At 48.9% G+C, this 26768-nt stretch overlaps 2 protein-coding genes across 2 annotated transcripts; one reads left to right on the forward strand and one right to left on the reverse strand.

Annotated features, from left to right (window-relative positions):
- The first annotated feature begins 15137 nt into the window (after positions 1–15137).
- On the forward strand, positions 15138–15386 carry LOC105870393 (keratin, type II cytoskeletal 59 kDa, component IV-like). The gene has a single exon (XM_012762977.3). The coding sequence runs from the start codon at positions 15138–15140 to the stop codon at positions 15384–15386; it is 249 nt and encodes an 82-aa protein (XP_012618431.2).
- A 5992-nt stretch (positions 15387–21378) lies between these two features.
- LOC105870380 (keratin, type II cuticular Hb1) lies at positions 21379–26148 on the reverse strand. The gene is made up of 9 exons (XM_076007288.1): positions 25780–26148; positions 25106–25314; positions 24318–24378; positions 23472–23567; positions 23089–23253; positions 22705–22830; positions 22216–22436; positions 21911–21942; positions 21379–21614 (listed from the first exon to the last, which is right to left on the reverse strand). The coding sequence occupies exons 1-9, from the start codon at positions 26146–26148 to the stop codon at positions 21379–21381; spliced, it is 1515 nt and encodes a 504-aa protein (XP_075863403.1).
- Positions 26149–26768: the final 620 nt, after the last annotated feature.

The following is a 26768-nucleotide window of genomic DNA, read 5'->3' on the forward strand; positions in this document are numbered from 1 at the left end:
CAGAATAGGGGTGACAATAGAAATCATCCGAGAGTTGCTGAGAGGATCTAATGAGATAATGGGCCAAAAGCACTTAGGGCCCTACCTAGCACTTAATATATTGAGTCCCATAAATATTTGTTTATTTATTTGTTCTATTTATCCTATTGTCATTCATCCTGTGTCCCTTTGGGCAAAAACTTTCTCTTCTTTTTTTCCCTTTCTCAGAATTCAGCTGGTATCTCCTCTTCTAGTGTCTCCCGTACCCAGGCAAGCAATTGCTTCCTGCACCCCTCTTTGCTCTGCCTAGGGGTACATTTATGGAGTGTTCACAATGTACCTAGTACTGTGCTGAAGGCTTTTTACACTATATGATTTCATCCAACACCCAGAGCATCCTTCTGAGGTTGGCATTATTGTGCCTGTTTACCTGATTAGGAAGGGGAGCTCAGAGTGGTCCAGTGATTTGTCTAGGATCATGCACAGACCGTTCCATGGAGGGGTGGAGTTAGAATTTGAGGAGACTCCCCAGCCCTCCTTCACACTGTTCTCCCCGAGGGTTTGAGTCTTTGAGGGCTGATCAAGGGTTGAGTTGGAGGCAGGAGCACTGGCTGCGGGGCTCTGGGCTCTTAGAGAAATCAGTCTGATTCAAAGTCTCTCTGTCAACTGATGCTTGGTCATGGCCACCAACTCTAGAAGACCATAACCCATCACAAAGGAGGTTAATTATGTGTGCAATTACTGGCAGAGGAAACCAGAGTGTACACTCAGCAGTCAGCATTAAAAAAGAGAAGCATGCAAATCGCCCTTAGCTTCCTTTGCTTTTAAATATGAGTTATTATTGTGCAAACGATAATTAAATCTTGGAATTCCAGAGGTCATCACAGCCATCCCTGTCTTTGGGCTGCCTGGCATCTCATTTCCAGAGAGTGCCCCATTGTCACCTTTGCTGTCCTTTCCACACTGTCCTGGACTTGGATTCCTTTGGTCCAGCCTTGGTTTGTTTGCAGCAGTTTAAGGCCAACCTTAGTTCCATTCTCTGTAGAAGACACAGCCCAACTAACTCTACAGTGTCTTGTGCATCCACCCTCAGCTTGAGCGGGAGTCGCCAGCTGTGTGACTAGTGCTTGGCTTCAGGATTATGTATTTCTACTCCAATTTTCTTTCAGGAATAGGGGTATTAGAGAGGTCTTTCCTTGGTGTCTTCTCCACAAGAGGAAACAGACTCACCCTGAAGCGTGGATGATTTAAATTAGACTTACAGAGGTACTCACATGATTCTTCTTGCTTGGACCCCTTTCTCAGTTTTGGTGGGTGGATGGAGCAGACTTTCTGTGCCATCCCAGTCAGTGAGGATGTTAATAATCAGCCTTTGTCCACATACACAATTAAGTGCATTTAAAATCCAGAAAGAAGAAGAGCTGCAGGCTGAGTTGTACTTGCTAAAATCACAACTTGAAGGGGATGGAATTGAGAGGTCTCACAGCTAGACCACAGTGGTCCTCCAAAGGGTTAATACTAATCCCTCACCCAGGCTGGGGGAAACATGCTCCCTGGTGGCCGATTTATTATCCTTGGAACTCAGGGTGGGCTGGTGGTGGGTGGTGGTGGGGAGAGCAATGGGCTAAAGCATGAGAAATTCCAGACATAATCTAGGACATAATCTGTATGAGAAGAGGAAACCTCCATTCACAGTCAGATCTTCTAGAAATTATCCCCCTGTCCCCCTTTTTTTTTTTTTTTGAGACAGAGTCTCACTTCGTTGCCCAGGCTAGACTGAGTGCCATGGTGTCAGCGTAGCTCACAGCAACCTCAAACTCCTGGGCTCAAGTGATCCTCCTGCCTCAGCCTCCCGAGTAGCTAGGACTACAGGCATGCACCACCATGCCCGGCTAATTTTTTCTATGTATATTAGTTGGCCAATTAATGTCTTTTTTATTTATAGTAGAGACGAGGTCTCACTCTTGCTCAGGCTGGTTTCGAACTCCTGACCTTGAGCAATCCGCCCGCCTCGGCCTCCCAGAGTGCTAGGATTACAGGCATGAGCCACCGCGCACGGCCCCCCCTGTCCTTTTGATTTCTAACACACCAGTCTGTTGATAAAAAGCGAACGTCTTGGTTATCATGCCTCTTCTTTCCCTCCCAGTGAGTCCCGGGAGCCAGTGCAAGGCAGGGAGCAAACTTGTACTGAGCACCCATCAGGAACCAGGCTCCGAGCACGAAGGAGGAGACTGTGGTCCTCAAGCAGGGCAGCACCACACGGAGGACCTTAATGCAAAGCTGCAGGACACCTGGCTGTAGTCGGGCAACACCCTGCCATGGGGACTTGGCAGAAGAGTGAGCCTCCAGTATAGAGGCCTGGGGCCAGGGGTCAGGGGAGCATCCCTGGGGGAGATGACCCTTTGGTTGGGCCTGAAGAGTGTGAGGACTTGGAAGTGCTGAGATGAGAAGGGGAGGAGGACTGAGGCAGAGGGAATGGTGGAAGCAAAGACACAAAGCAGCGGAGGCCAGAAGATGTGAAGGGAGTGGTGGGCACTTCACTTTGGCTGAAAAATATGAGATGGTTGAGGGCAAGGGGAAGATGCTGTAGGTAATCTAGATCAATTCTATTATCTAGTACAACTTTAGCAAGAGAATTTGAAGAAGTCTGTTGTGTAACCATAGCCTTTGCAGTAGAATCTGCTGTACAGCCTATTATGAGGGATAAATGTCTAATCATTGCCTCATTTATGTTTACTCCAAGACATGGAAAAAGGGACCTAACAAATGATGCTCATCCAGAAGGGTTAAAGTCTCCTGGCAATGTTCTCTTTAACCTGTAAGTAGCAGACCAATGTTCTGTTTCTGACTGATCATGAGGCAACCAAGGTACCATCAAAATTCCTAACCCACATTGGCCTTTCGCTTTCCATCCATTGAGGCATGAGGTTGCCCATGTATAAGGTTGGCCACGAAATCCTCCACAAATAAAAGGATATCCAATGGGTGCACACAAGGCCCCTTTCCTAGTTATATTGTTCATGGATACATTACTTGGAATGGTAGAATTAGCAGTTTTTGGCCAAGGATCTGAGGTGCAGTCATTAGTATTACAAGCTAAAAGACCACGATTGTACCCTGGCACGTAAGTCAATTTGCAAGAAAATCCATTTAGGCTTTTGGTGCAACTCTGTCTTGTGATACACTCATTTATCCTGGTTCTTATATCCCATGACTGGGTTAAAATAAAATTGGTAGTGAGGACAATTGAGTCTGGAAGTCTTAACTTCATAAAAGGGACCACTAGTATAATTTGAACAAACAGATGTGTTAGAGGTATTGCTAAAGTTAACCAGTGGGTGGATATTTTAGGTAAAGATTTAGGTTTGACGTGACAGATCCAACACTCTGCCAAGTTACCCTCAGAAGCTGCTGATTGTGAAATTCTAATTATACATCATTCAGCCAGGTGAAAGAGGTAGGCAGAAGCAAGGAAAAATTAAGAGAAGTCAGAGTTTCCTGATGGCAGAGAAATCTTGATCTGTGATCTTGGGAAAGCTGTCCACAGCTAGAATACTGTCTGATTCTGTGGAGAAACTTCTCTGGTTAGCTTTACCTTAAGGCTTGCAATGGGTGTACCATTCCAAGAGTCTGAAGGGGCCCTTTTGAGTTGTGAGATGTGGACTCAAGGTTCACGGCCCCAAAGTTTTGTTGCAGTGTGGGTGGTGAGAATAATTTGGTGTGGTCCCTTCCAATGGGGTTCAAGGGCAATCTTTCTTTGATGTCTTTGTGTCTAGAAAACACAGTTGTCCTCAACTGGTGGATCATGAAAAGCTTCCTTTACCTGGCAAAAATATACTTTGGCATAATGCATTAAAGCCTTGCAGCATTTAGCCATATCAGAGTGTAGGAGAGTGGAAGATTCATGAGGTTCTATTATTAGGGGCATATACATTCCAGTAGCTATTTCATAAGGAGTCAATCTGAATCAATCCCAGAGGGAGTGGCTCTGATTGCCATCTGTCTGCAGACCTTTGACCAAAGCAATCCTGTCAATTCAGTTAGCTTTGCCGAATGCTTTTGTTTTTGTAATACCTTATTTAACTGTTTCACAACTTGTACAGTGAAACAAGTACCTCTATGCTGGAGACTTTGCCAGGAATGCCTCACGAGGGAAACATTTTCTAATGACCTTTAAGTTACTATTATTTAACATTGGTCTTTTGCATGGGAAAACTTCTATGTAACCAGAAAACATGCATTGAAAATGGCAATCGAATGAAATCCCTCTATAAATGTTCAAATTACTTATCAGGTAGCAGAAATGTACCAGAAGTTTTGATTGTCTTCCCAGGGTTATGGGTTTGACAAATCAAGTATTGGTCATAAACCATTTTAGCAATTTTAGAACAGTCACTACACCAATATTTTTTCATAATTTGTATCTTTTTGTCTCTTCCATGATGAGTCATGGAGTGTAGAACTTTTAATATTAGAAACTTTAAGGACTCAGGAATGACTAGGTATCTGTCCAAGCTCTCCATGAGTCCATACTTAACATCTGCATCTTCTTAAATACCAATTTTATTCTCCTAATTCAGGGGCATACGTTTTCATAGGCAATCTGACTTGGATCAGGGGGTTCATTCAAATTGCGTATCTTAACAATTTCAGTACTGGCTGACTTAGCAGGAAAATCTGCCAAAATATTTCCCTGGTATTGAATTAATTCTTATTCTGCTTGATGTTGGGTAGCAATTTTATAAGCCAATCTGTCTCTTCATTGGAGTTCTGGAAATTCTTACCTAGTCCAATGGTATTATCTTAAGGTTATCAGAAACCTCTACTTGTTAGAGTCCTTTCTATTCTTTCTATGAATCTCCTTGAAAAAGGAACAATTTATGGAGGTAGTTGATTGCAAATGCAATCAGCATGGTGTTGAGAAGAATCAACATCACTGACTGTGGATGACAAAGATTTAGAATAGCCACAGTTAAAAATCTGATGAAAGGCCAGGCGTGGTGGCTCACACCTGTAATCCTAGCACTTTGGGAGGCCGAGGCGGGCAGATTGCTCGAGGTCAGGAGTTCGAAACCAGCCTGAGCAAGAGTGAGACCCCATCTCTACTATAAATAGAAAGAAATTAATTGGCCAACTAATATATATAGAAAAAAATTAGCCGGGCATGGTGGCGCATGCCTGTAGTCCCAGCTACTCGGAAGGCTGAGGCAGCAGGATCGCTTGAGCCCAGGAGTTTGAGGTTGCTGTGAGCTAGGCTGATGCCACGCCACTCACTCTAGCCTGGGCAACAAAGAGACACCCTGTCTCAAAAAAAAAAAAAAAAAAATCTGATGAAAGTTAATTTTAACCAGCAAATGGCAAGGAAATTGGTTATTTCTGTGGCATACAATAATTTAGATAGTAATTAGCAGTATGACTGATAGCTTTATACCTGAACTATTAGATTTCTATAAATTTCATATAATTTCTGAAATAAATATTAATAACACAGCCATATAAATATAGCTGAAGAAGGTTGAGAATTGCTTACTATTTGACAATGCTTCCTATATAATTTAACATATCAAATAAGCCTAGTTAGTTCATATCTCTCTTTTACAAGCTGAAAGAAACATCCTTTTTGATGTCCCAGGGGCCCAATTGCAAAATCCCAAAATTTGTTCAAGTTCAAGAAAAAGATTTAATTTAGAATTTGATTTTTGGAAGTTTGTCAAAAATATCAAAATTTAAAACACTTGTTCTAAATAGGATCACAGGTTACTGTGAAATAACAGTCATTCATTTAATCAGAATTATAAACAGAAAGTTACAAACTTGTAGAAAAAACATTAACTCTTTAATAGACAGGACTCAGTTTTCTTAAGTTATCAAAGACTTAATAAAGACAATGTGAAACACAGGGAATCATCTTGATAAAACACAGAATCTTTGTTTCCTAGGCCAATTCCCTAAAAGTAAAGAAAAACTTTTCACTATTTCCTATGAAGGGCAGATCTAAATTCCAAGAAAAATCTTATTGTAAAAGGGAGGACCAAATTCTAGTTTGTCATCAGTGTACTTTTGCTATTAAAGCTCAATTTTTAGAAAAACTTATAAATAATTCCCTTCTAATTTTAGCCAGATGATCACACATAAAATTCCTTTTACAAGAATCATCTTCCACAAATCATCTAGAATCTTTTCTTTCTCATTTCAGAACAACCAATCATTCTACTTTAGGACAAAAATTTCTCTCTTTCTGTTTTTTTTATTTTCCTTACTGATAATGTATCTTTCATGTGAGCTTCACTTAAACAAAAATAAGTCTTATTTTCCTTGCATACGGAATTGTTTTAATTACTATATATTTATAAACTAAAAATAAAATACTATGCCTCCCCTGTCAATTGAATGGACGCCCTATTGGCCCACATCTCTGACACTCAGTCATCATCAAGATGGACAACAGCTAGGACCTTAACATGGACTGCATGTGGCTGAGATCAAGGCTCAGTACAATGACATTGCCAGCTGTAGCCGGGCTGAAGCTAAGTCCTTCTACAAGATGGGGGGCATAGGAGATCTGCCTCCTAGACATGGCAGTGGGAGGGAAGCAAGTTATTTATTAGAAAAGACTTTTTTTGACTGGGGATTCTGATCCCTAAGGATGGTAAAAGAAGGAAGGGCTGCCTCTCTAGGTTGGGATGGCAGGGCAGGACTGCCATGTGTGGTTGCACAGGCTGAGCACTGCACAACCTACACAATCATCCCTGGTGTCCTGAATAGATGAAATGTCCCATCCTGAGCCTTGTGAGCATCTATGCTTCCCTCAGTGTGAGGAGATAAAGGCTACAGTGATTAGGCACAGGGAAACCCTGCACCATACCAATGAGGAGATCAAAAAAATCCTAGCAAACTGAATTCAACAGCACATCAAAAAGATAATTCACCATGATCAAGTAGGCTTCATCCCAGGGATGCAAGGATGGTTCAACATACATAAATCAATAAATGTGATTCACCACATAAACATAAGGAAAGACAAAGACCATAAGATCATCTCAACAGATGCAGGAAAAACATTTAACAAAATCCAGCACCCTTTCATGATAAAAAGAACCCTCAACAAACTAGGCATAGAAGGAATATATCTCAAAACGATAAAGGTCAAATATGACAAACCCACAGCCAACATCATACTGAATGGAGAAAAATTGAAAACATTCCCACTAGAACTGGAACAAGACAAGGGTGCCCATTGTCACCACTTGTATTCAACATAGTGCTGAAAGTCCTCGCCAGAGCAATCAGGCAAGAGAAAGAAATAAGGGGTGTCCAACTTGGGAAAAAGGAGGTCAAACTATCACTTTTCACTGACAATATGATCTTGTCTAGGAAAATCCCAAAGACTCCTCCAAAAGACAACTAGAATTAATAAATAAATTCAGCAAGTTTCAAGTTATAAAATCAATGTACACAAATCAGTAGCATTTCTATATACTAATGCCAGTTGAGTCAAATTAAGGACTCAATACTATTTAAAATAGCTACAAAGAAAATAAAATACCTAGGAATGTACTTAACCAAGGAGGTGAAATCATGAATTTCAAAGGAGCTTTATTCATAATAGTCCCAAACTGAAGACAACCCAAATGTTTATCAACAGATGAATGGATAAACTAACTGAGATATGGTCATACAATAAGATATCACTCAGCAATAAAAAAGAATGAACTATTGATTCATTCATGAAAAAGGATGTACATAAGTCTTGACAAGTTGATTCTAAAATGTATGGGAAGAACAAAGATCAAGGGTAGCCAAGGAACTGATGAAAATATAAATAAATGGGTTCTCTCCCTTTCAGATATTATAGTTTCATATAAAGCTATAGTAATTGAGGAAGTGTAGTACTCACACAAAGACAGACAAATTGACCAATGGAACAAAATAAATAGCCTCTAAATTTATATATAAATCAATAAAAACTTTTGATGTACCATGGAGGTGGTATGGCAGATCAGCAATGAAAGGAAGGACTATGCACTGGCTCCATATAAAATTGGATTCTTGTTCTCCATCATACACAAAATCAATTTTAAAAAAATTTAAATCATAAATATCAAAAGTAAAACTAAACTTTTAGAAGAAAAAAGAGAAAGAAGAGAAATTCTTGCATATATGCATCAGGGGGGCATGTAGAAAAATGTTCATAGCACAACCTTTGTAAGAGGAGTGAACAAAGCAAAACAATCACCGAATTCCATAAAGTGTGGTCTAGTCACACAATAGCATACTATGACCCTATTGGAGGAATCTTAGTAACATAATGTTGAGTAAAAACAGTAAGTCCCTGTGTGACACCTTTTTTATTAAGAAAAAAACAAGAGAAACTTAAACACGTATTTTTAGATATATGCATGTATGGAATAAAACTAAAACAAAAAAAAAAAAGGGAATTATAACACAGCTTTGGGGAAGTGATTACTTCTGGGGAGATAAGCAGAGGCCAGGGTAGGACAGGAGCATGGAGGCGGATGTCAATTGCTAGCAATGTTTTAGTTTTTGGGTCAGTAGTAGGTGGGTACATGGATATTTCACTTTCATTATATAATTAAATAAATAATATATGGTAACCTAATCTTTGATAAAGCAGACAAAAATATACTATGGGGAAAAGATTCTCTCTTCAATAAATGGTGCTGGGAAAACTGGATAGCAATATGCAGAAGAGCAAATCAGGACCCCAACCTCTCACCCCTCACAAAAATTCACTCAAGATGGATAACAGACCTAAACCTAAGACACGAAACTTTAAGAATCCTAGAAGAAGATGTTGGGAAAACCCTGTCAGATATTGGTCTAGGCAAAGAATTTATGAGGAAGACCCCCAAGGCAATCACCTCCACAGCTAAAATAAACAAATGGGATCTGATCAAATTAAAAAGTTTCTGCACTGCCAAGGAAACGATCATTAGAGCAAATAGACAACCCACAGAGTGGGAGAAAATATTTGCTCTCTACACTTCCGATAAAGGACTAATAACAAGAATCTATCTAGAACTTAAAAGAATAAACAAGAAAAAATCAAACAACCCCATCAAGAAATGGGCAATGGAAATGAACAGAAATTTCTCCAAAGAAGACAGATTAATGGCATGCAAACATATAAAAAATGTTCAACATCTCTAATCATTAGAGAAATGCAAATCAAAACCACAATGAGATACCACCTAAGCCCAGTGAGAATGGCCTGTATCAAGAAATCCCAAAACAACAAATGCTGGCGAGGATGTGGAGAGACAGGAACACTCCTACACTGCTGGTGGGACTGCAAATTAGTGCAACCTTTGTGGAAAAGAATTTGGAGATTCCTCAAACAACTAAAAATAGAAATACCATTTGACCCAGCAATAGCATTGTTGGGCATCTATCCAAAAGAACACAAGTCACTATTATAAAGACATCTGGACCCGAATGTTTATAGCAGCACAATTCACTATTGCAAGGGCATGAAAACTACCCAAGTGCCCGTCAACTCATGAGTGGATAACTAAAATGTGGTATATACTCACAATGGAATATTACTCAAAGCTAAGAAACGATAATGAACTAGCACCGTTTATGCTATCGTGGATTAAGCTTAAGCCTGTAATACAAAGCGAGACGACACAAGACCTGGAAAATGGGCTACACATCTACTCACCATCAAATTGGTACTGACAGCCTAAAACTATGGTGTTCAAATAATTGTAGTGTTCAACAGGGATCTGGGGGGAGGAGACCCACATCTTAAGGATGTGATGAGTGTTGTAGGGGGGAAAGGATTACCTCTATCCCTTTTTAGGGAGAGGCAAAGAAACACACTGTAACCAAAATGTCTAAAAAAAAATTTTTTTTTTTTTGTTAATGGGAGGTGAACAGGTGGAAGAGGGGAGGAGGGGAAGGGTACGCACTTTCATGGTGGGTGCAGGGCGCACCACTTGAAGACTGGACACGCTTGAAGCTCTGGCAGATTGGGGTGGGGAGGGGGGCAGGGGCAAGATATGCAACCCTAACAATATTTGTACCCACAGAATTTGGGAAAAAATAAATTAATTAATTAAAAAAAAAGAAATTAACCTAAAACACAACAAGGGACATAAATTAAAAGTAAAAGAATGTGTTAAGATGATTAGTTAGATCAGACTGCATTTCTCATAGCAGGGGTGAGTAATTTTTCATGAAACTTATTTCAGTATATGTGTATTTATATATAGGTAGTGATTCATGATATAAAATATATTTCTTGGCCGGGCATAGTGGCTCATGACTGTAATCCTAGCACTCTGGGAGGCCAAGGCAGGTGGATCCCTCAAGGTCAGTAGTTCGAAACCAGCCTGAGCAAGAGCGAGACCCTGTCTCTACTATAAATAGAAAGAAATTAACTGGTCAACTAAAAATACATAGAAAAAAAATTAGCCGGGCATGGTGGCGCATGCCTGTAGTCTCAGCTACTCAGGAGGCTGAGGCAGAAGGATTGCTTGAGCCCAGGAGTTTGAGGTTGCTGTGAGCTAGGCTGACGCCACGGCACTCTATCCTGGGCAAAGAGTGAGACTCTGTCTCAAAAAAAAAAAAATATATATATATATATATATACATATATATATATATATGTATTTCTTATTCTGAGTTATGGTTAAAAAAAGAGTTTGACAGCTAGTATCCTAAAGAACTTCCTGCTGAAGTACGCCAGCAGCTATGTGCAAAAAAGTTCACAGCAGTGTCGTTTTTATGATGAAACATAAAGCAAATGTGAACTGCTCATAGGAAAATGGAGGAATATCCATACATTGGAATACTATACAGCACTGATAAATGAACAAAGCTCCAAGCCTCAAAACAGATGAATCTCAAAAATATAATATTGAGGAGGAAAAAGTAATAGAAGCATACAAACAGTGTAATTCTATTTATATAAAACTCAAAGGTAGGCAAATCAAATCATAGCTTAGGGATACACACATAAAGTAATAGAGAAAAGCAAGGGAATGATTAAGATAAAATCCCAGGACAGTGGTTACTTTAGGGATTGGATGGGGTTAGGGTTGGACAGTGCTGGGACCAGCACGGGTTCCACAGGGGGCTTTGAAGGACTGGTGGGCACACAAGGATTTGTTTTATTATTGTTGCTATTTAAACCATTAAATGCATGTTGCATATATTCTTTTTCACATAGTGAGAACATTATAAAACAAAAGGAAAATGCTGACAGCAGCTTGTGTGCTCTAGTTCTGCTCATTCTTCTAGTTTAGAGTCACTGCCTCACCTAAGATTTCCTACTAAGTCTTGGGACTGGCATTCCTAGCCCCAGTTTCTGACCCTCCTGTCCATCTTCCACATAGCTACCAGACAGGCCTTCCTAAATCACATCTCACAGCAGGCCACTGTCCTGCTCAAGCACCTTCTGTGGCTCCCCATTGCACACTCCATAAGCCCCAACTCTGCAGCTCTACACATTTCCCCCCCACTTGAAGTAGCCGTCCTCTGCTCCACTTTCTTTCAAGGCCCACACCAGACCAGGAATTTCCATTTTCCCATCCACGGTATAGCTCCCTTTCACCCCCTGTCTCTGAGGCCTCCCAGTCAGAACTCTGCCATTGTAATAAGGTGAGGTCACAAAGCCCCCGGGAATAAGAGGCCTAGTTCTCAGAGGCAAGGATTCCCGGAGCTCTTGAACTGGAGCCCGGCTTCGTGCTCAAGAGAGGCTTGGAGGAGACTACAGCTCCTTCGTCATGGTGAGACTTGTCCACACAGCTCATTGGTCCCACTGGGAGGAGAGGCCTTGGACTCCACCCAGATCTGCTGCCCAGCCAGGCAGAAGTTGTGTGTACAGTTTTGGGGAATAGGAGAGGAAAGAGTGGGCGGTGGGAACACAGCAGAGACTGAGACGATGTTTTGCAGTCTGCCCCTGTCTGTCCCTCCACACTCCGTCTACCTTCGAAAGAAATTTGCACTGGGTTGGTGCGAACAGTTCCTCCTCTCTGGGCTGAGGGTGTGTGTGTGTGTGACTTTATCTGGACCTCGGGTGTACAGCAAAGAGCATGGGTTTTAAATGCAGTTTGTCCCAGCCAGTGACCAGCGGGGTCATGCACTTCCCTCTGGTCCCTACTTCCTTGCACATGGCAGATGTGATGAGCATCAGCTTGCCCAAGGAAAACAGTGGAGATGGTCACATCCACCCAGCCTGCTTCACTAGACAGTGACAGGCAAGAGATTTTGACGTGTCAGGCACTGTGCCAATGTGAGTTACTGTCCGCAGGCCGCTTATGCATTGGCGTGGGGAGGCAAGGTGCAGGGAGGGACAGGGCCGGCTGATGTTATAGACAGCACTTCCCATGGTGGCCTTGGGTTTGGGGACAGAGCTGGAATCTTAATCCTTATTATTACTTTTGATGAATAGCATTCGCCAAGATAAGGAAGCCCCTTCATAGTCCCAGATTTTTAAAATTAGGAATTACTACTGAATTTTATTAAACCCTTTTTGTACTAATTTAGATGACCAGCTGTAGCAAATTACAATACTCAATTTCCTAGCGTTCACTTATCCCTATTTCTGGGGTGATCTCAGTCCAATAGCCCCCTCGACAGATTGCTGCCCCATGCTGCTGCCTGTCGTTTCCTTTGGCGTCCCTGGGCCTGGGAGAGCACCGGCCACTGCGCCACTGAGCACACAGCATCCTTTCACCACCCCTCGGGATAGGAAGGACTCTCATTCCCATTGCACAGATGGCAAAACTGGTGCCCCCGAGAGGTTAGATGACTTGCTGGTGACAGCAGGTGGACGGGTGGGTACTGGAACTGCTTAGCCTCCGTCTGCTGTCCTCTGCCGCCCCACCCCACAGTGCGAGGAGATAAAGGCAACTGTGCAGAACCACGTGCAGAGCCTGCGGCACAGCAAGGAGGACCTGAACAGGCTGAACCAGGCCATCCAGCGGCTGGCGGTGCGGGTGGACGGCGCTGAGAGTCAGGTGAGGGTGGGAGTCGGAGGCGGCACAGTGGTGATGGCGGGAGGGTGTCCATTATTTGTGACAACTGGGCTAGACACCTTCCCCGCCAATCCTTGGAGTACACAGATTGTCTCTTTGTGAATGTCTGAGCAAACAGCAGCGTGGCGGCATGTGTATATCGTGCTCGCCTTGGCCTACGACTCTGAATTTTATGCAGGTAAGTAATGGACATGAAGGTAAATATGTAGGAATACATATGCTTGTTTGTATATTGTTTCTTTTTATATGTGTATGTACATTTTTATGTCTGTGTTTTGTTTTTCTTACTTGGCATGAAGTTTGAGTCCATCTTGAGGAATTGCAAGATATTACCTAGAAACCCAGTTTTCTGGGTTACTTTTTAAAATGTGAAGATCTGGAAATGTTAACTGTGATTCCCAAATGGTAACATTTGGCTAGAGAAGACAGGCCTCTATCTTTTTTTTTTTTTTTTGCGACAGAGTCTCGATTTGTTGCCCAGGCTAGAGTGAGTGCCGTGGCGTCAGCCTCGCTCACAGCAACCTCAAACTCCTGGACTCTAGCAAAACTCCTGCCTCAGCCTCCCGAGTAGCTGGGATTACAGGCACGCACCACCATGCCCGGCTAATTTTTTATATATATATTTTAGTTGGCCAATTAATTTCTTTCCATTTATAGTAGAGACAGGGTCTCGCTCTTGCTCAGGCTGGTTTTGAACTCCTGAACTTGAGCAATCCACCCGCCTCGGCCTCCCAGAGAGCTAGGACTACAGGCGTGAGCCACCACGCCCGGCCCAGGCCTCTATCTTGTCTCTCTTCTTCACATGGGGTATATGCTCCCTGGTGCCACGGTCCCCACCACTCCCAATAGCTTCCTTTGGCTGCAAGGCAGAGGGTCCTTTGCCACTTATCACCACCCCGGCTGCACTGTTATGATCCTTGTAGTAGAGAAAGGGTGCTGAACCTGTGTCTCTAAAGTAGAGCAATGAACAACTGAAAATGTGCAAGAGGTCCCGGTGATTTCAGGAAGATGGGAGAGGGCATTTTTTCTTGTGACACTGGATACTCTTTTTTTTTTTTTTTGAGACAGTCTCACTCTGTTGCCTGGGCTAGAGTACCGTGGCATCAGCCTAGCTCACAGCAACCTCAAACTCCTGGGCTCAAGCAATCCTTCTTCCTCAGCCTCCCGAGTAGCTGGGACTACAGGCATGCACCACACCACCATGCTCAGCTAATTTTTTTCTATGTATTTTTAGTTGGCCAATTAATTTTTTCTATTTTTAGTAGAGACGGGGTCTTGCTCTTGCTCAGGTTGGTTTTGAACTCCTGACCTTGAGCAATCCTCCCGCCTCGGCCTCCCAGAGTGCTAGGATTACAGGTGTCAGCACCACGCCTGGCCTGGATACTCTTGATATATGTTTAGCATGTGGCCTTCCTGTTTCTGATGCTTCCAGGCAGGCCCCTGTAGAAATGATTGCTTTCTCCCAGTCTCCTGACCTTTTCTCTTGGTACCCTCTGTCAAGACCCCTGGCTCATGTCCCACCCCTCAGAGAGACGGGTTTCTGCTCCCAGTCTTCTTACTGTCTGCAAATGAAGTGTCTCAGGCTCAAAGGGACACTTGTGGAGGATTTGTCTCCCTTGTCCAGGACCTGATGACTCTGAGGAGGGCTGAGCGGCTCAGGTTCTAGGGGGGCAGAGTGAGTGGGTGGCCTGTTGGGGTTCAGTCTTCCACCAGCCACAGCTGCTCTGGTTTCCTAAGCAGAAAGCACACCTCAGCAAGATAGGCATTTGTCATTATTTTTTTTCTCTGAGACCATAGGCTCCTATGGGGAATGGATATTCTTCCTGTTAGTTTTCCTTTTGAAACAATAACCCTAGCATCACCTACTAAAGAGCATTTGATGCTTCCTGGATCCCAGCTCATATCAGAAGTGTCACCATACTAGACGTAAAAGGCTCTCTTACAGCCATCCCAAATGTTGGGTCCCAAATCTTCACTCTGAGAGCAGAAGGGTGGGCAGGCTCTTTTCACCCTGTGGTATTGACACACAGACACAGGTTTCATAACAGGCATGCTCAGTCCTCACAGTCATGGACATTCTCCAATGCCTCATTGTCACTCCAGCCTCTGAGAAAGGTCTGGTTCCGTGAAGGGAAGGAGTGAGGGCCAAAGATGTCCTTCTGTGCTTGGTCTGCCCTTCGCCCCCAGTCCTGTGAACTAGAGACAGCTAAGGAACGGCTGGAGGGTGCCCCAGGCAGTGCCAAAGGCAAGCTGGCCTGGCTGGAGGCCGCCCTGCAGCAGGCCAAGGAGGACATGGTGCGGCAGCTGCGGGAGTACCAGGAGCTGATGGTCGTGAAGCTGGGCCTGGACTTTGAGATCGCCACCTACCGCAAGCTGCTGCAGAGCGAGGAGCAACGGTGAGGGCAGGGAGTGCTTCAGATGTGGGCTGTGGCGGGGACTGGGGGGAGTGCAGGGGCATAGGGCAGCCACCACCCTCATCAGCAGGGGAGGAGTGGGGAGAGATGACCTGGGTATCCAGGGATTTGTTCTCCTGGAGCCAGTTTTTTTCCCATCATCTTACAAAAAGTCACAGGAATGGGGTGACCCATCAAGTCATTCACCCCAGTATCAGACAGCAGGGGCAAGTTTGTCTATGGAGACAGTGGCAGGAACGAAGACCTAGCCCATGGGAATAAGGTCCCCAGTGTGATGTGCCTTCTTCTTCTCCACATTGCCCTTCTCCCCAGGTCTGGTAGGGCAGGGTTAAAGAACAGGCAGACCACAGAAGGAAAGGAGGAGGGCCAGCAGGAGTTGGGTACACTGGCTGCAGGAGGAGGAGGGAACCGAACACTCACCATGCAGCAGGCATATTGCACGATCACCTCCTTTAAAGCCCACAAGTACCCTGGCAGGGAGGTACTATCATCCCCGTATTGCAAGTCTCAGAGAGGCTAAATGACAACAAGGACTCACAGGTAGAGAGTGACTGGGTGAGGCCTGAACAATATTCTTCAGATAATTGAGTTACCTCCTTCGTGGTCTCCTTTGAAGGTTTAAAATGCCTCCCTCATGGTCTCACCTTCCAAGATCAGGTTAGGCCAGAGACAGCGGAGATCTTTTTGCCTTCTCCCTCCTCTAAGAAGTCATCAATGAGCCGGGCGCGGTGGCTCACGCCTGTAATCCTAGCACTTTGGGAGGCTGAGGCGGGCGGATCGCTCAAGGTCAGGAGTTCGAAACCAGCCTGAGCGAGACCCCGTCTCTACCAAAAATAGAAAGAAATTAATTGACCAACTAAAATATATATATACACAAAACATTAGCCGGGCATGGTGGCGCATGCCTGTAGTCCCAGCTACTCGGGAGGCTGAGGCAGTAGGATCGCTGAGCCCAGGAGATTGAGGTTGCTGTGAGCCAGGCTGACGCCACGGCACTCACTCTAGCCTGGGCAACAAAGTGAGACTCTGTCTCAAAAAAAAAAAAAAAAAAAAAAAGAAGTCATCAATGAAAGCGAGTAACTTGCATGTGAGGCAGGAGGGATCGAGGTCAAAGGTCTGGAAGGAGTTTTAACTCCAAGGGCAGTGGGGATCAGAGAGTCAAGGCGGCGCTTGCAGCGCGGAAAGACTGCCAGTCTGGGAGGGTCTGGAGAGTGTGTCTTGGAGAAGGGAGGACGTCAGGCCTGGCAGGTGGATAGATGTACTCACCTGCTCCCCTCTTCTCCCCGCAGGCTTGGCCTGGGCTCTGGGACCGGGAGCCTGCGTAAGTAGACAACAGGCGTGGCGGGTCCCAGCGGTCGCTCTACCTTTTCTTCCCGGGCCCCTCCCCCACCCGCCCCTCCTGTGTGCGCATTTTCCCGGGAAGGGAGACGCGGTGTGTTTGTCCTTGTGTCCGGGACTGCTCCCTTTTTCTCCTCTCGCGGGTGACTCCGTGTGTTCATGTGTGTTGGGGGAGGGGGCCCTGGGGTCTGTTCGTTGGGGAGGGTCTGTGTATCTGTCTGCACGTCTGTCTTCTGGGGCGGGACGGGGGCGCGGGCCCGGCAGGGCCTTCCTCCTTCCGACCGCCGCTCTCGGCTCAGCTCCCGGCAGCGCTCCCGACTCGGGCCCCGCCCGCCCGCTCCCGCCCGGGGCCGGCCCCGGCGCCCTGGAGACGAGCGCCCCTGGCGGCGGCTGCGCGCTCTGCGGCTCCCCCGGCTGTGCCGGCGACTTCAGCTGCAGCGGCTCCCGCGGATGTTGAACCCTCCTGCTCCGGGGAAGACAAGCAACCCCAGCTTCTGCCCCCAAAGACTTGACCTTTTTGTCTCAGACGCCCCCTCCCATGGAACTGGCCCCCACCTCACCTGTCCCTCTTGCCCCCCACCCCGGAGCGTAAGGTGTTGAAGCACAGATTACAGAACCGTGACCGACCCGTCCCCACTGCGGAGATAGCCTGGACGCTGGTGCCACTGGGTTGGCCTGTGGCTTACCTGGACCCAGCACCCTGTCCCTGTGAACTGCCCCCACCCCTCTTTTCCAAGGACCCCTCCTCTGCAATAAAATGTTCTGCAGGGGACTGAGCTGCCAGCTGTCTGGACCTGGATTCCCCCCGGCCGTGCATTCCCAGAGCACAGACCGCCTCGGCTTGCTGGAGAGGTGACAGGTGGAAAGGTCCTGGGAAGCAGCCCTTCCCTTGTGGCATGTGGGTCCTAACAACTTAAGTTTATGGCGATCTGATATTCCAGTACCAGGATCTTTAGGATGGGGAGGAGGAGTGAGAGGGCCCTGGGGAAAGTAAGAGAAGGTTAATTCATTCAGGAGGGTCTAGCCTGGGGTCAGCTCTTCTGGGCAGAGGAGTTGAGAACAGCATTCACTCATCCATTCATTTGCTCTACAAATCCTTATGGAGTGGCCTCGAAGTTCTTGGCACTGGGGCCTCAAGGGTGAGCAAGACACCCTCTGGGCCTGGCTCCCTGCGGATGAGGTGCTAGGTGGGAGGCAGGCTATACCTGGGCAAACAGGCAGCAGGAGAATGGGGCACTGGAGCACAGGCTCTGGGACAGATGGCTCTGGGGGATATGAACACACTTGGGTGGCCCAGGCCTGGGTTCCAGTTTAGCAAGTGAGTGGATGGTGGGCAGGGGAACAACACATTAGGAGAATAGACAGTGTGGGCTTTGGAATCAGATGGAGACTTCAGCTCGCCTCTACATGTGTATCTGTGGTGTAGTTTGGTCTGAGTTTTAACAAGGCAACTGGCCTTTGGGGGTCAGAGATGGACCAGTTTGGGGAGTAGGGTGGCCAGAGAAAGGCTAGGTTTCCGGGCTCTTTTCTTGCCACACAGGCCCGAGAGAAGCTTCTGTTCAGTGAGTTCACATTCTTTTCTATTGCACAAAGGATTACATCATCAATGCGTCTTGGGAACAATAGTTCCTGCTTTCTATGTCCCTGGGTGGGGCTAAGGTGCGTCATTGGCCGGAGGCCTTGGCTTTACCTTTTAAGGAACTCTAGTGCCAGAGTGTCTGCAGTGTTTCTCCTGGGTCCCTGCCCGGGGAACAGATATCCAAAGGCCCTCTTCCTGGATAAACAGAACAGTTTCATGCAAGAGGAATGGGATGAAACTTGGCTGGCAGGCTGCTACCCACCTGAAGGGTAGGAGTAGGGCTCCCACATCAGCCCCAGTGGATCAGCACTGACCTACTCCAGTTGTATAAATATTCTTACCAATGCTTCCAAAGCAAAACAGCTGCCTGAAAGCAGAGCTGCCCCTCTGCAAGATTGTTTAGTTGCCCCCTCTCTGTTCCTTGCATTTTGCTAGGATGTAATTCTATGTAAATTCTATGATTTTCAAGGCCAATTTTCTCTAGCTCCTGCTGTGATGATCATGTCAGCAGGGGAGCTTTGTCACCAAGGACTTGTAGGCAGGATGTACTTTCTGCCACGTGCATCACCGGGGACTGGCTGCCGGTATTTTTTCCCCTCTTCAACCCCCAAGCCTGGACTCGCCTGATGTCAGCCCAGGAGATCCCAAGGGCTTTGAGGTCAACTTTGAGTCCCTTCCTGGGCCAGTTCCATGTGGGTCACCAGCAGTGTTTGTGGTTTGGGGACTGATTCTCTGAGAGGCTTCCCTGGCCATGGGCCACATTCCAGCCTGGGGTGGGAGACAACTGCCTGGTGCTTTTATGGAGAGTCATTCACTAGCCCATTTATAAGCTTTGTGACTCAGGGTGACTTCTGAAGGGAAGACGGCTGTCACCAGTTCAGTCATTGCTTCTCAGTAGAGGGAGACCGTAAGGGGTCAGTCTTCCGGGCTCCTCACGCCTGCCTCACACTTCATAGCACTGAAACATGTCGGATGCGAACTTAGCTGTGCTCACTCCATTTCTGAGCCCCTCAAGGGCAGTGACTGTCTTGTGGCATCCATCTGTCTCTGGGACTCGCCCCACAGTAGATGTGAACAGGTTGAGACTCTATGGTCTCGGCTGGTCTGCCCTGTCCTGGGGTATATTGAGCCCTGTTTTTTCCACCATTAGTATGTCTTATCCTACGTAACCCCTTGGAAGTCTCTTGTGGAGTCTAAATGCAGTCTTTCCTGCTGTCATTCCAGCTGCAAGATGTCAACCCGACCACCCTGGAGTAGGGACAGAAAGGCCTGGATTCTGTTCCCATTCTTGCTCTTACCTTGACCAAACTCTTCACCTGTTTCTGGGCCTTAGCGCCTGCTTCTGACCTGCATGGGGTCACAGCAGAGAGGGCTGGTTGGAACGATTGCACACTCTGGAATTCTCCAGGGTTCTGTCCTGCTTTGAATTCCATCAGTGGCAGCCAGGAGACCTCGGCTTGATCCTGCCCCTTACACAAACCTTTGTCTTTTCAGACTACCCACACTTCTGGTCTCTCAATACCCTAAATTATTTCTATTGCCTTGAGCAGTATGGGTGGGGGACTTCCATTCCTGCTGCATTCTCTGGGCCTCGGACTGGACGTTTAGAGATTCACCTGCTGCGAAGATTCATGTTCAGTGACTCATCTAGGCCCATAATGCAGCTGGGCTGCCATCTCCCCACATCCACCCACCACCCATAAGATCCTCAGTGGCAGGTGAACACTTCCCTGCATGAAGGAGTGCAACCGCCCTGGCAGACGTGGAGATTTCTCTCTGTCCCTGCAATCTCTGATCACACATATAAGTGTAATTAGAGGCTGGCCATGGCCTGATCCTGGAGGAACCTCTACTTTACATTCTGCCAAAGAATAGTAGTAATGATAAACACACGTAATGATTATTTTGTGGCAGGCACTGCCTAAGCAATTTATGTATGTGAAATTGCTTAATGAGTTAGGTGCTCTTTTCATCATCCTCATTTTAGAGATGTGCAAACAGGCACAGAGAGGGCAGGTACATTGCCTGAGGCCACTCAGCCAGGAAGGAACAGAGCCCAGCTTTGGACCTAGGCAGTCTGGCTGTCACCTTGATGCCACATCATTTTCTTGCTATGTGCTGTGTCTCTCCTTGAGGAAATGTATCAGCTATGGCAGGTCTCCAAACCCCAGAGTGACTCCATTACAAAAAAAAATAGAATGCCATGTTAAAGGCTTTTTGAAACTTTAAATCATTTCATGGATTCATCCCTTAAAGAATTCCAATAAATTACTCAGGCATTAGTTTTCCCCACCAAAGCAATGAGTGATGTTTCCTTAAGCCCTGAATGACAGGTGAATCTCACTTTCCTGATCCTCAGTTTGCAGATGTGCATGGGATGTTTTCTGGGCAGCAGCTGTGGTTTAGTGAAATGAGCACTGGAGACACAGAGTACAAACCTCAGCGGAACCACCAAACTAAATGAGAGACCCTGCCCCAGTTACTGAGTGTCCCTGAGTTCTGGTTTCTTCATCTGCAAGATGTATCGTTAAGGTGGTATGGATAAAGTCACATCACATATGGGCCTGGCACAATTCTTCACTCAATCTAAGACTCCTGTGAGCCAAAGGATAGGACTGTACTGGAGACTCCAGGCCTGGGCCTTTCTCTGCTCCATGTGGCTTTGGGGACCCTCCCAAGCTCCAACCCCTGAGGAGGTTAACAGAGATGCAGACAAGGCCCAGGGATGGCTACATTGATTTATTGGAAACACAGATCAAGACAGATAAACAGGACAGAGGAAGAAGGAGAGAGGCTGGGGGGCTCTGGCCACTGGTCCCATGGCAGCCCAGGGTAAAGTCCTGGTCCTGGTCCTCCCTGCCTCTGAGCCCCATTCCTATGGCCACAAAAGGAACTTCTTTCTGGGGTAGCCTTTCCCAATGTGGGGCAGCAAAGTGAGGGAGGAGGGACCTTTCGAAATGCACGAGAGGGAGCTCAGCACTTGCTCCAGGTGCCTGGCCTGCATGGGCGGAGATAGGCAGGGTGGGAGAGATGCCCGGGGCCAGGGCTGGCGCTGGGGAGCCTAACATTTCCTGCAGCTGCTGGTACAGGAGCCCACACCTAAGGAGCTGATGCCGCAGGAGCCCACACCGCAGGTGCCCAGGCCGCAAGATGTGACTGAATTGCAGGGCGTGCACAGCCCGGTGCTCACCGCCAGGTTCCCGGTGCACGGGGCACTGCAGACGCTGCCGATCACAGGCCTGGAGCCCGACACGCAGAGGTCCCCGCACACGACCCCGCCCCGAGAGCTGCTGACACCTGTGAACCCCAAGGCTGAGTTAGAACTCTGGGGGGCGAGCTGTCTTACCTCCCCGACCACCACCCGCCCAAGCACTAGCTCCGGGTGTTAAAAGTCAGGAGCATCTTTAGTATACAATTTTAGGTCCATCTAGTCTGAAAGCCAAGGTCTTTCCTGCTGTCTGACCCCAAATCTCTCCTGCTGTGATGCCAGCCTGTGCTTTTATATCAGCTGTCAGTGAACCCTCCTTCTGGACGATGCCCTCCCTCACAGGGAAGTAGCAAATCCCCCCAAATACCGGGGCCCAAATACTCACAGACATTCACAGCCCCAACGCCTTCACACAGTCTGAGGGCGAAGGAGAAAAAGGCAAAGTTAGTAACTGGGCCAAAGTGGCTGACAAGAGTTCCCAAAGTCTTAGAGTGGGGTCAACAATTGGTCGAAAAATTAGGGGCAAAGGGGTCTGCTGGAGTACCCTGCACCAACTAGCTCCCCACCCCAAAAGTGGTAGAAGATAGTTTTTTTTCCAACACAGCCCGGGCCACCACTCGCCAAGGGCAAGTGAGGGCTTGGGCAAGGGGTAGGGATGGGTGGCCCTGGCCCAGGCTGGGTTGGACCCACCTCTGCTCCTCGCCCTCCAGCAGGCGCCTGTAGGTGGCGATCTCGATGTCCAGGCCCAGCTTGGAGTTCATCACCTCCTGGTACTCCTTGAGCAGGCAGGCCATGTCCTGCTTGGCCTTCTGCAGGGCGGCCTCCAGCTCAGCCAGCTTGCAGCGCGCGTCGCTCAGGGCAGCCTCTCCTTGCTCCTCAGACTGGGTCACGGCAGCCTCCAACTTGGAGTTCTGGGGCCCACAAGAGAACAGAGTTTGTTATAGTCCCGGGTGTCTGTGTCAATTATCTGCAGGTGTCCAGTTTCTCCACTCAGCTGGGAACGCCCCAGAAACAGAGCCCCTTGCCTTACCACCTGGGTCTCCCTGAGTGACCAGAACCAGGGCCTCTACATGTACCATGGGCTGGAGAATGAATGGTGAGATCCAGATAGGGCACACCTGGGCCGTGGGACAGGGTAGACCCTGAGCCTCTCTGGTCTAGGGCACAAGTGACCCATACCTGGCACTTGGCGTTCTCCACCTCGGCCGTCAGCCTCTGGACCATGCGGTTCAGCTCGTTGATCTCCTCCTTGGTGCGGCGCAGGGTCTCCCCGTGCCTGATCACCGTGGCCTTCATCTCCTCGCACTGGGGAAGCAGAGGCGCTCGTGAGGATCGGGACGGGACATGTCATCCATTCAGGACACCAGAGATGATTGTGCAGGTTGTGCAGTGCTCAGCCTGTGCAGCCACACATGGCAGTCCTGCCCTGCCATTGCAGCTTCAGAGAGCCAGCTGTTCTCTCACTGTCCTTAGGGATCAGAATCCCCGGACTAGAGAAGCCTTTTCTCAGAGATTCCTCGCTTCCCTCCCTTATCTAGGAGGCAGGTGTCCTGTGTCACTCACCTTGCTGCGGTACCAGGACTCGGCCTCTGCCCGGCTGCGGCTGGCAATGTCATCGTACTGAGCCTTAATCTCGGCAATGACACAGTCCATGTTCAGGTCCCGGCTGTTGTCCATCTTGACAACCACCGAGGTGTCTGAGATGTGGGCGTTGAGGACGCGGATCTCCTGCAGGAGTTGGGGACGGGGGTGGCTGGAGCTGGTTTAGGCCACAGCCCCAGTCACCCCAGCCTGTACCCATCTTCTCACCTTCGCTGGTCCCGGGCCTTGCCCCTTTCACAGCCTCTTGGACCGCCTCCCCCACCACACCCCGTCCAACGCTGCACCCCACCCCAGCGCCCTCTTCTCTGCCCGCTGCAGACTCCTGCCTGGCCCACGACCCGCACCTCCTCGTACAGTCGCCTCAGGAAGTCGATCTCCTCGGTCAGGGCCTCCACGTTGGCCTCCAGGTCTGACTTGCGGAGGTAGGCGCAGTCCACGTCCTGGGAAGGTGGGAGTGTCGCAGCTCAGAGGACCCCGGAGATCCAGCCCCAAACTCCTCTCTCCGCTCACCCATCCCACGTGACCAGGGCAAAAGACTCCCCAGTGCTGCATTCCCACGCCACCTCCTTTCCTTGTCACCCTTCCTGGGATGACCTGGCACCATCCTCTTCCCCTCGGAGAACAGACCTCTTTGTGCCTTGGCGTTGGCTCCCAGCCTCTCATCCTCCCCCCACCCCTAGACACCGTGTCCTCCTGTCTCTCCCTCTGTCCTCTCCTGCTCCAGGAAGCCTGCCTAGACTGCATCCCCATCGCTGTCCCCTGGCCCTTCCCTCTGCCCCACCAGTCCTCCGGGGGCCACATGGCCACTCCTCCCGATGCTCCATCTTCTCCCAGAGCCCGGGATTGCTACAGAATGCTACACAGTCTGCACTGTCCCTGAGCAGAGACACTGAGGCTGCCATGGCTCCAGGGGACCTCAGTCACACACCACGACCTCTGAAGCAGAGCAGGACGTGCAGAGGTCAATGCAGTCACGCCCTTGTCCAGGGCAGGGACCAGTGGACATTCCAAGGTTACTGCCTTTGTCAAAGCCCTGGACTCACCACCCACTGCCTGCCCTCCGGGAACTTCCCAGCCTGCCTTGGAAAGGTCACTGCAGCCAGCCTGAGGTGGAGCCCCCGGCTGTCCCCAAGAAGAGTCTGTCGCCCTTAGTCGCATGTGTCTGTGCTCCCCACTCCCGTGTTACTCACCTTCTTCAGGGCCACAAACTCATTTTCAGCTGTTGCTCTCAGGGACACTTCCTCCTCATACCTGAGCCCGAACAGAGGAGAGGGCAGAGGGGAGGTCAGGGAAGGGCGGGTCTCTGCAGAGCCCCACCCCTTCATGCCAGTGAGGGGCAATAGCAGGAATCCCCTTTCTGGCTGGATTGGGATGTGTCTGAGATTTTCTCTCTGCTTTGCACTGGGGATGGGCAGGGCTCATGATCTGGGACCTCCCAGTCCAGTTCCCGAGGCTGCTCTAAGGTCACCTCAGGAGGCACAGAGGGACTCAGTCCCCAGCCCCGTGCTGGGTCTCCAGCCTGCAGCCCAGCGTCCCCTCACCTGGCTGTGGATCCTGGCTCAGGCGTGGGGCCTGCCAGACCCACAGGCCTCAGGACTCGGAACCCGAGGCAGTGGGACACCCAGAGCCCTGGGTCCTGTCACTCCTGGGTGCCCTGGAGCTCTCATGTGATGCCATGCTAGGGGTGTCAGGGCTGAGGGGCAGCATGAGGAGGCCTGGAGGCTGCAGGGGCTTCCTGCCCCCAGGCAGAGGGAAGGGAAGGCTGAAGTAGGGCAGAGATAGCTCAGGTGGAGCTGCGGCCCTAGCCTCGGGCAGGCTTCTGGGCAGAGACCGCACAAGGAGGAGCGCCTGCAACGCTCCGTCAAGCCGGTGCTCCTTGTGGCCGCTCACCCCAGCTGGAAGTTCTTCCTATTGTCTAATCCTGTGTGCCTGACCTAGGCCCATTCCTGTGCCCCGCATTGCTCCTGGCCACATTCACCTCTTCTTGTAGCCCTCCAGCACCTCCTGCACGTGGTTGAGCTCTGACGACAGCCTCCCGCTGTCGGCCTCCACGCACTCGGCCTCCCGCCTCAGTGTCTCGATGTAGCCGCTGAACAGGGGCTCCAGGTTGCTCTCGCAGCACTCGCGGTTCTGGTAGAACTGCCACTTGGTCTCCAGCAGCTTGTTCTGCTGCTCCAGGAAGCGCACCTGCCATTCGGGTGGGGATGAGGGTCAGAGGGCTCCTGCCACCCCGAAGGCAGCTCTGGCGGGTGGTTGCTTTCAGCAGGGCTCCCACACTCGGAGCCCAGCAGAGTGGGCAGAGGGGGCAGTGGGAGACCAGGCCACTCCTGCTTTTCCTGGTCGCGATCTACGTCTAGGTTCCCGACTGGAGAATGCATCCAGAGTGGGGAACATCAGAGCCTGCTCTCAGGGGAGACAAGTTATCCCAGCAGATGAGGCCCTGCGGCATGTGCCAGGGACACATGGAGGGCTCCGCCCCCTCACTCTGGGCCTTGAGGGCCTGTGTTTGTCTGTCCTTGTGCCTCTGCCCTCACACTGGGCTCTCAGGCAGGGAGGGGTCTTTCTGTGCCAGATTTTGCCCTACCCACAGTGCCCAGCCCTGGCTGTGGCCATGGATGGGGGTTCAGGAAGGGTGTGATCCAGGACACCCACCTTGTCGATGAAGGCTGCGAACCTGCTGTTGAGGCACTTGATCTGCTCCTTCTCCTCGTGCTTGACGCACTGCGCGTTGGGGTCGATCTCCAGGTTGAGGGGCGTGAGGAGGGTCTCGTTGACCGACACGGTGGTGATGCAGGGGGGGCTGGGCCCGCACACGCCCCCGGAGCGGTATCCGAAGCTGCGCCCGCAGGAGCCTGCGCGGAAGCCCCCGCAGAGGCTGTGGCTGCCAAAGTTGCCCGGGAGGCCGCGGTAGCAGGAGATGCCGCGGTAGGGGGCGGCGGTGATGCAGCAGCGGCCGGGCTGGGGCCCGCAGGCCGAGGCGCAGCTGAAGGTGCGGCCAGGGAAGCCTGATCCGCAGGTCATGGTGCTTGTGGACGTGTGGATAGGAGAATACAGGATGGGATATCTGGAGTCCAGGAGGAAACTCCAACGTGCTGTTTGGGGCACCTGAGCCCTATATATGCTCAGATTACGAAGGGACTGGGCTGTGCAGATGGGGTTGGGGCAATTTACGCTTTATGGGCTTGGGTGGTTAGCCAGGTCCAGCGCCTCTCCAAAATGTGCTTTAATGGAAGAGTTGACTGCACCCCTTTGTTTGTAAAGGATGCAGCCCCTGGGCGGTAGGTGGACTCAGCATGTTTCATCTTAGGAGTGCCCTGCCAGCAGGCCCTGCGCCCATCTACTGGCACTGGGAGAGCAGGGCAGGGAGGGTAGGGCAGGGCAGGAGGGGACCCTGTGTGTTCAGTGTGATGTGGGGAGGAGGGGACCCGGGACAGTCTAAGGTCTTAACAAATAATTTCTAGATTAGTCCATTCCAATAGTGGGTAATGTGTTCCTGAAACAAAAGTCTGAATTTTCTCATCTCCAGATTCTTTTCCTTTTTTTCCTGCCATGGCAGCTGTCAGTAGATTATTAAATATTTGTCTTTTATGTCTTTTTCAGCTTTTATTATGAGAGTTTTCAAACAGACAGAAAAGTGGAAA

The sequence above is a fragment of the Microcebus murinus genome, chromosome 10, assembly GCF_040939455.1.
Source record: "Microcebus murinus isolate Inina chromosome 10, M.murinus_Inina_mat1.0, whole genome shotgun sequence".
Classification (NCBI taxonomy): Eukaryota; Metazoa; Chordata; class Mammalia; order Primates; family Cheirogaleidae; genus Microcebus; species Microcebus murinus.

Bases quoted from the DNA above. Each gene is read 5' to 3' on its own strand.
- LOC105870393 (XM_012762977.3), top strand. From the start codon at position 15,138: ATGTCCTTCTGTGCTTGGTCTGCCCTTCGCCCCCAGTCCTGTGAACTA.
- LOC105870380 (XM_076007288.1), bottom strand. From the start codon at position 26,148: ATGACCTGCGGATCAGGCTTCCCTGGCCGCACCTTCAGCTGCGCCTCG. The intron at 25,315-25,779 runs GTGGGTGTCCTG...CCCGAATGGCAG, and splicing joins TCGCAGCCTTCATCGACAAG to GTGCGCTTCCTGGAGCAGCA. The intron at 23,254-23,471 runs GTGCGGGTCGTG...CAACTCCTGCAG, and splicing joins TGAGGCGACTGTACGAGGAG to GAGATCCGCGTCCTCAACGC.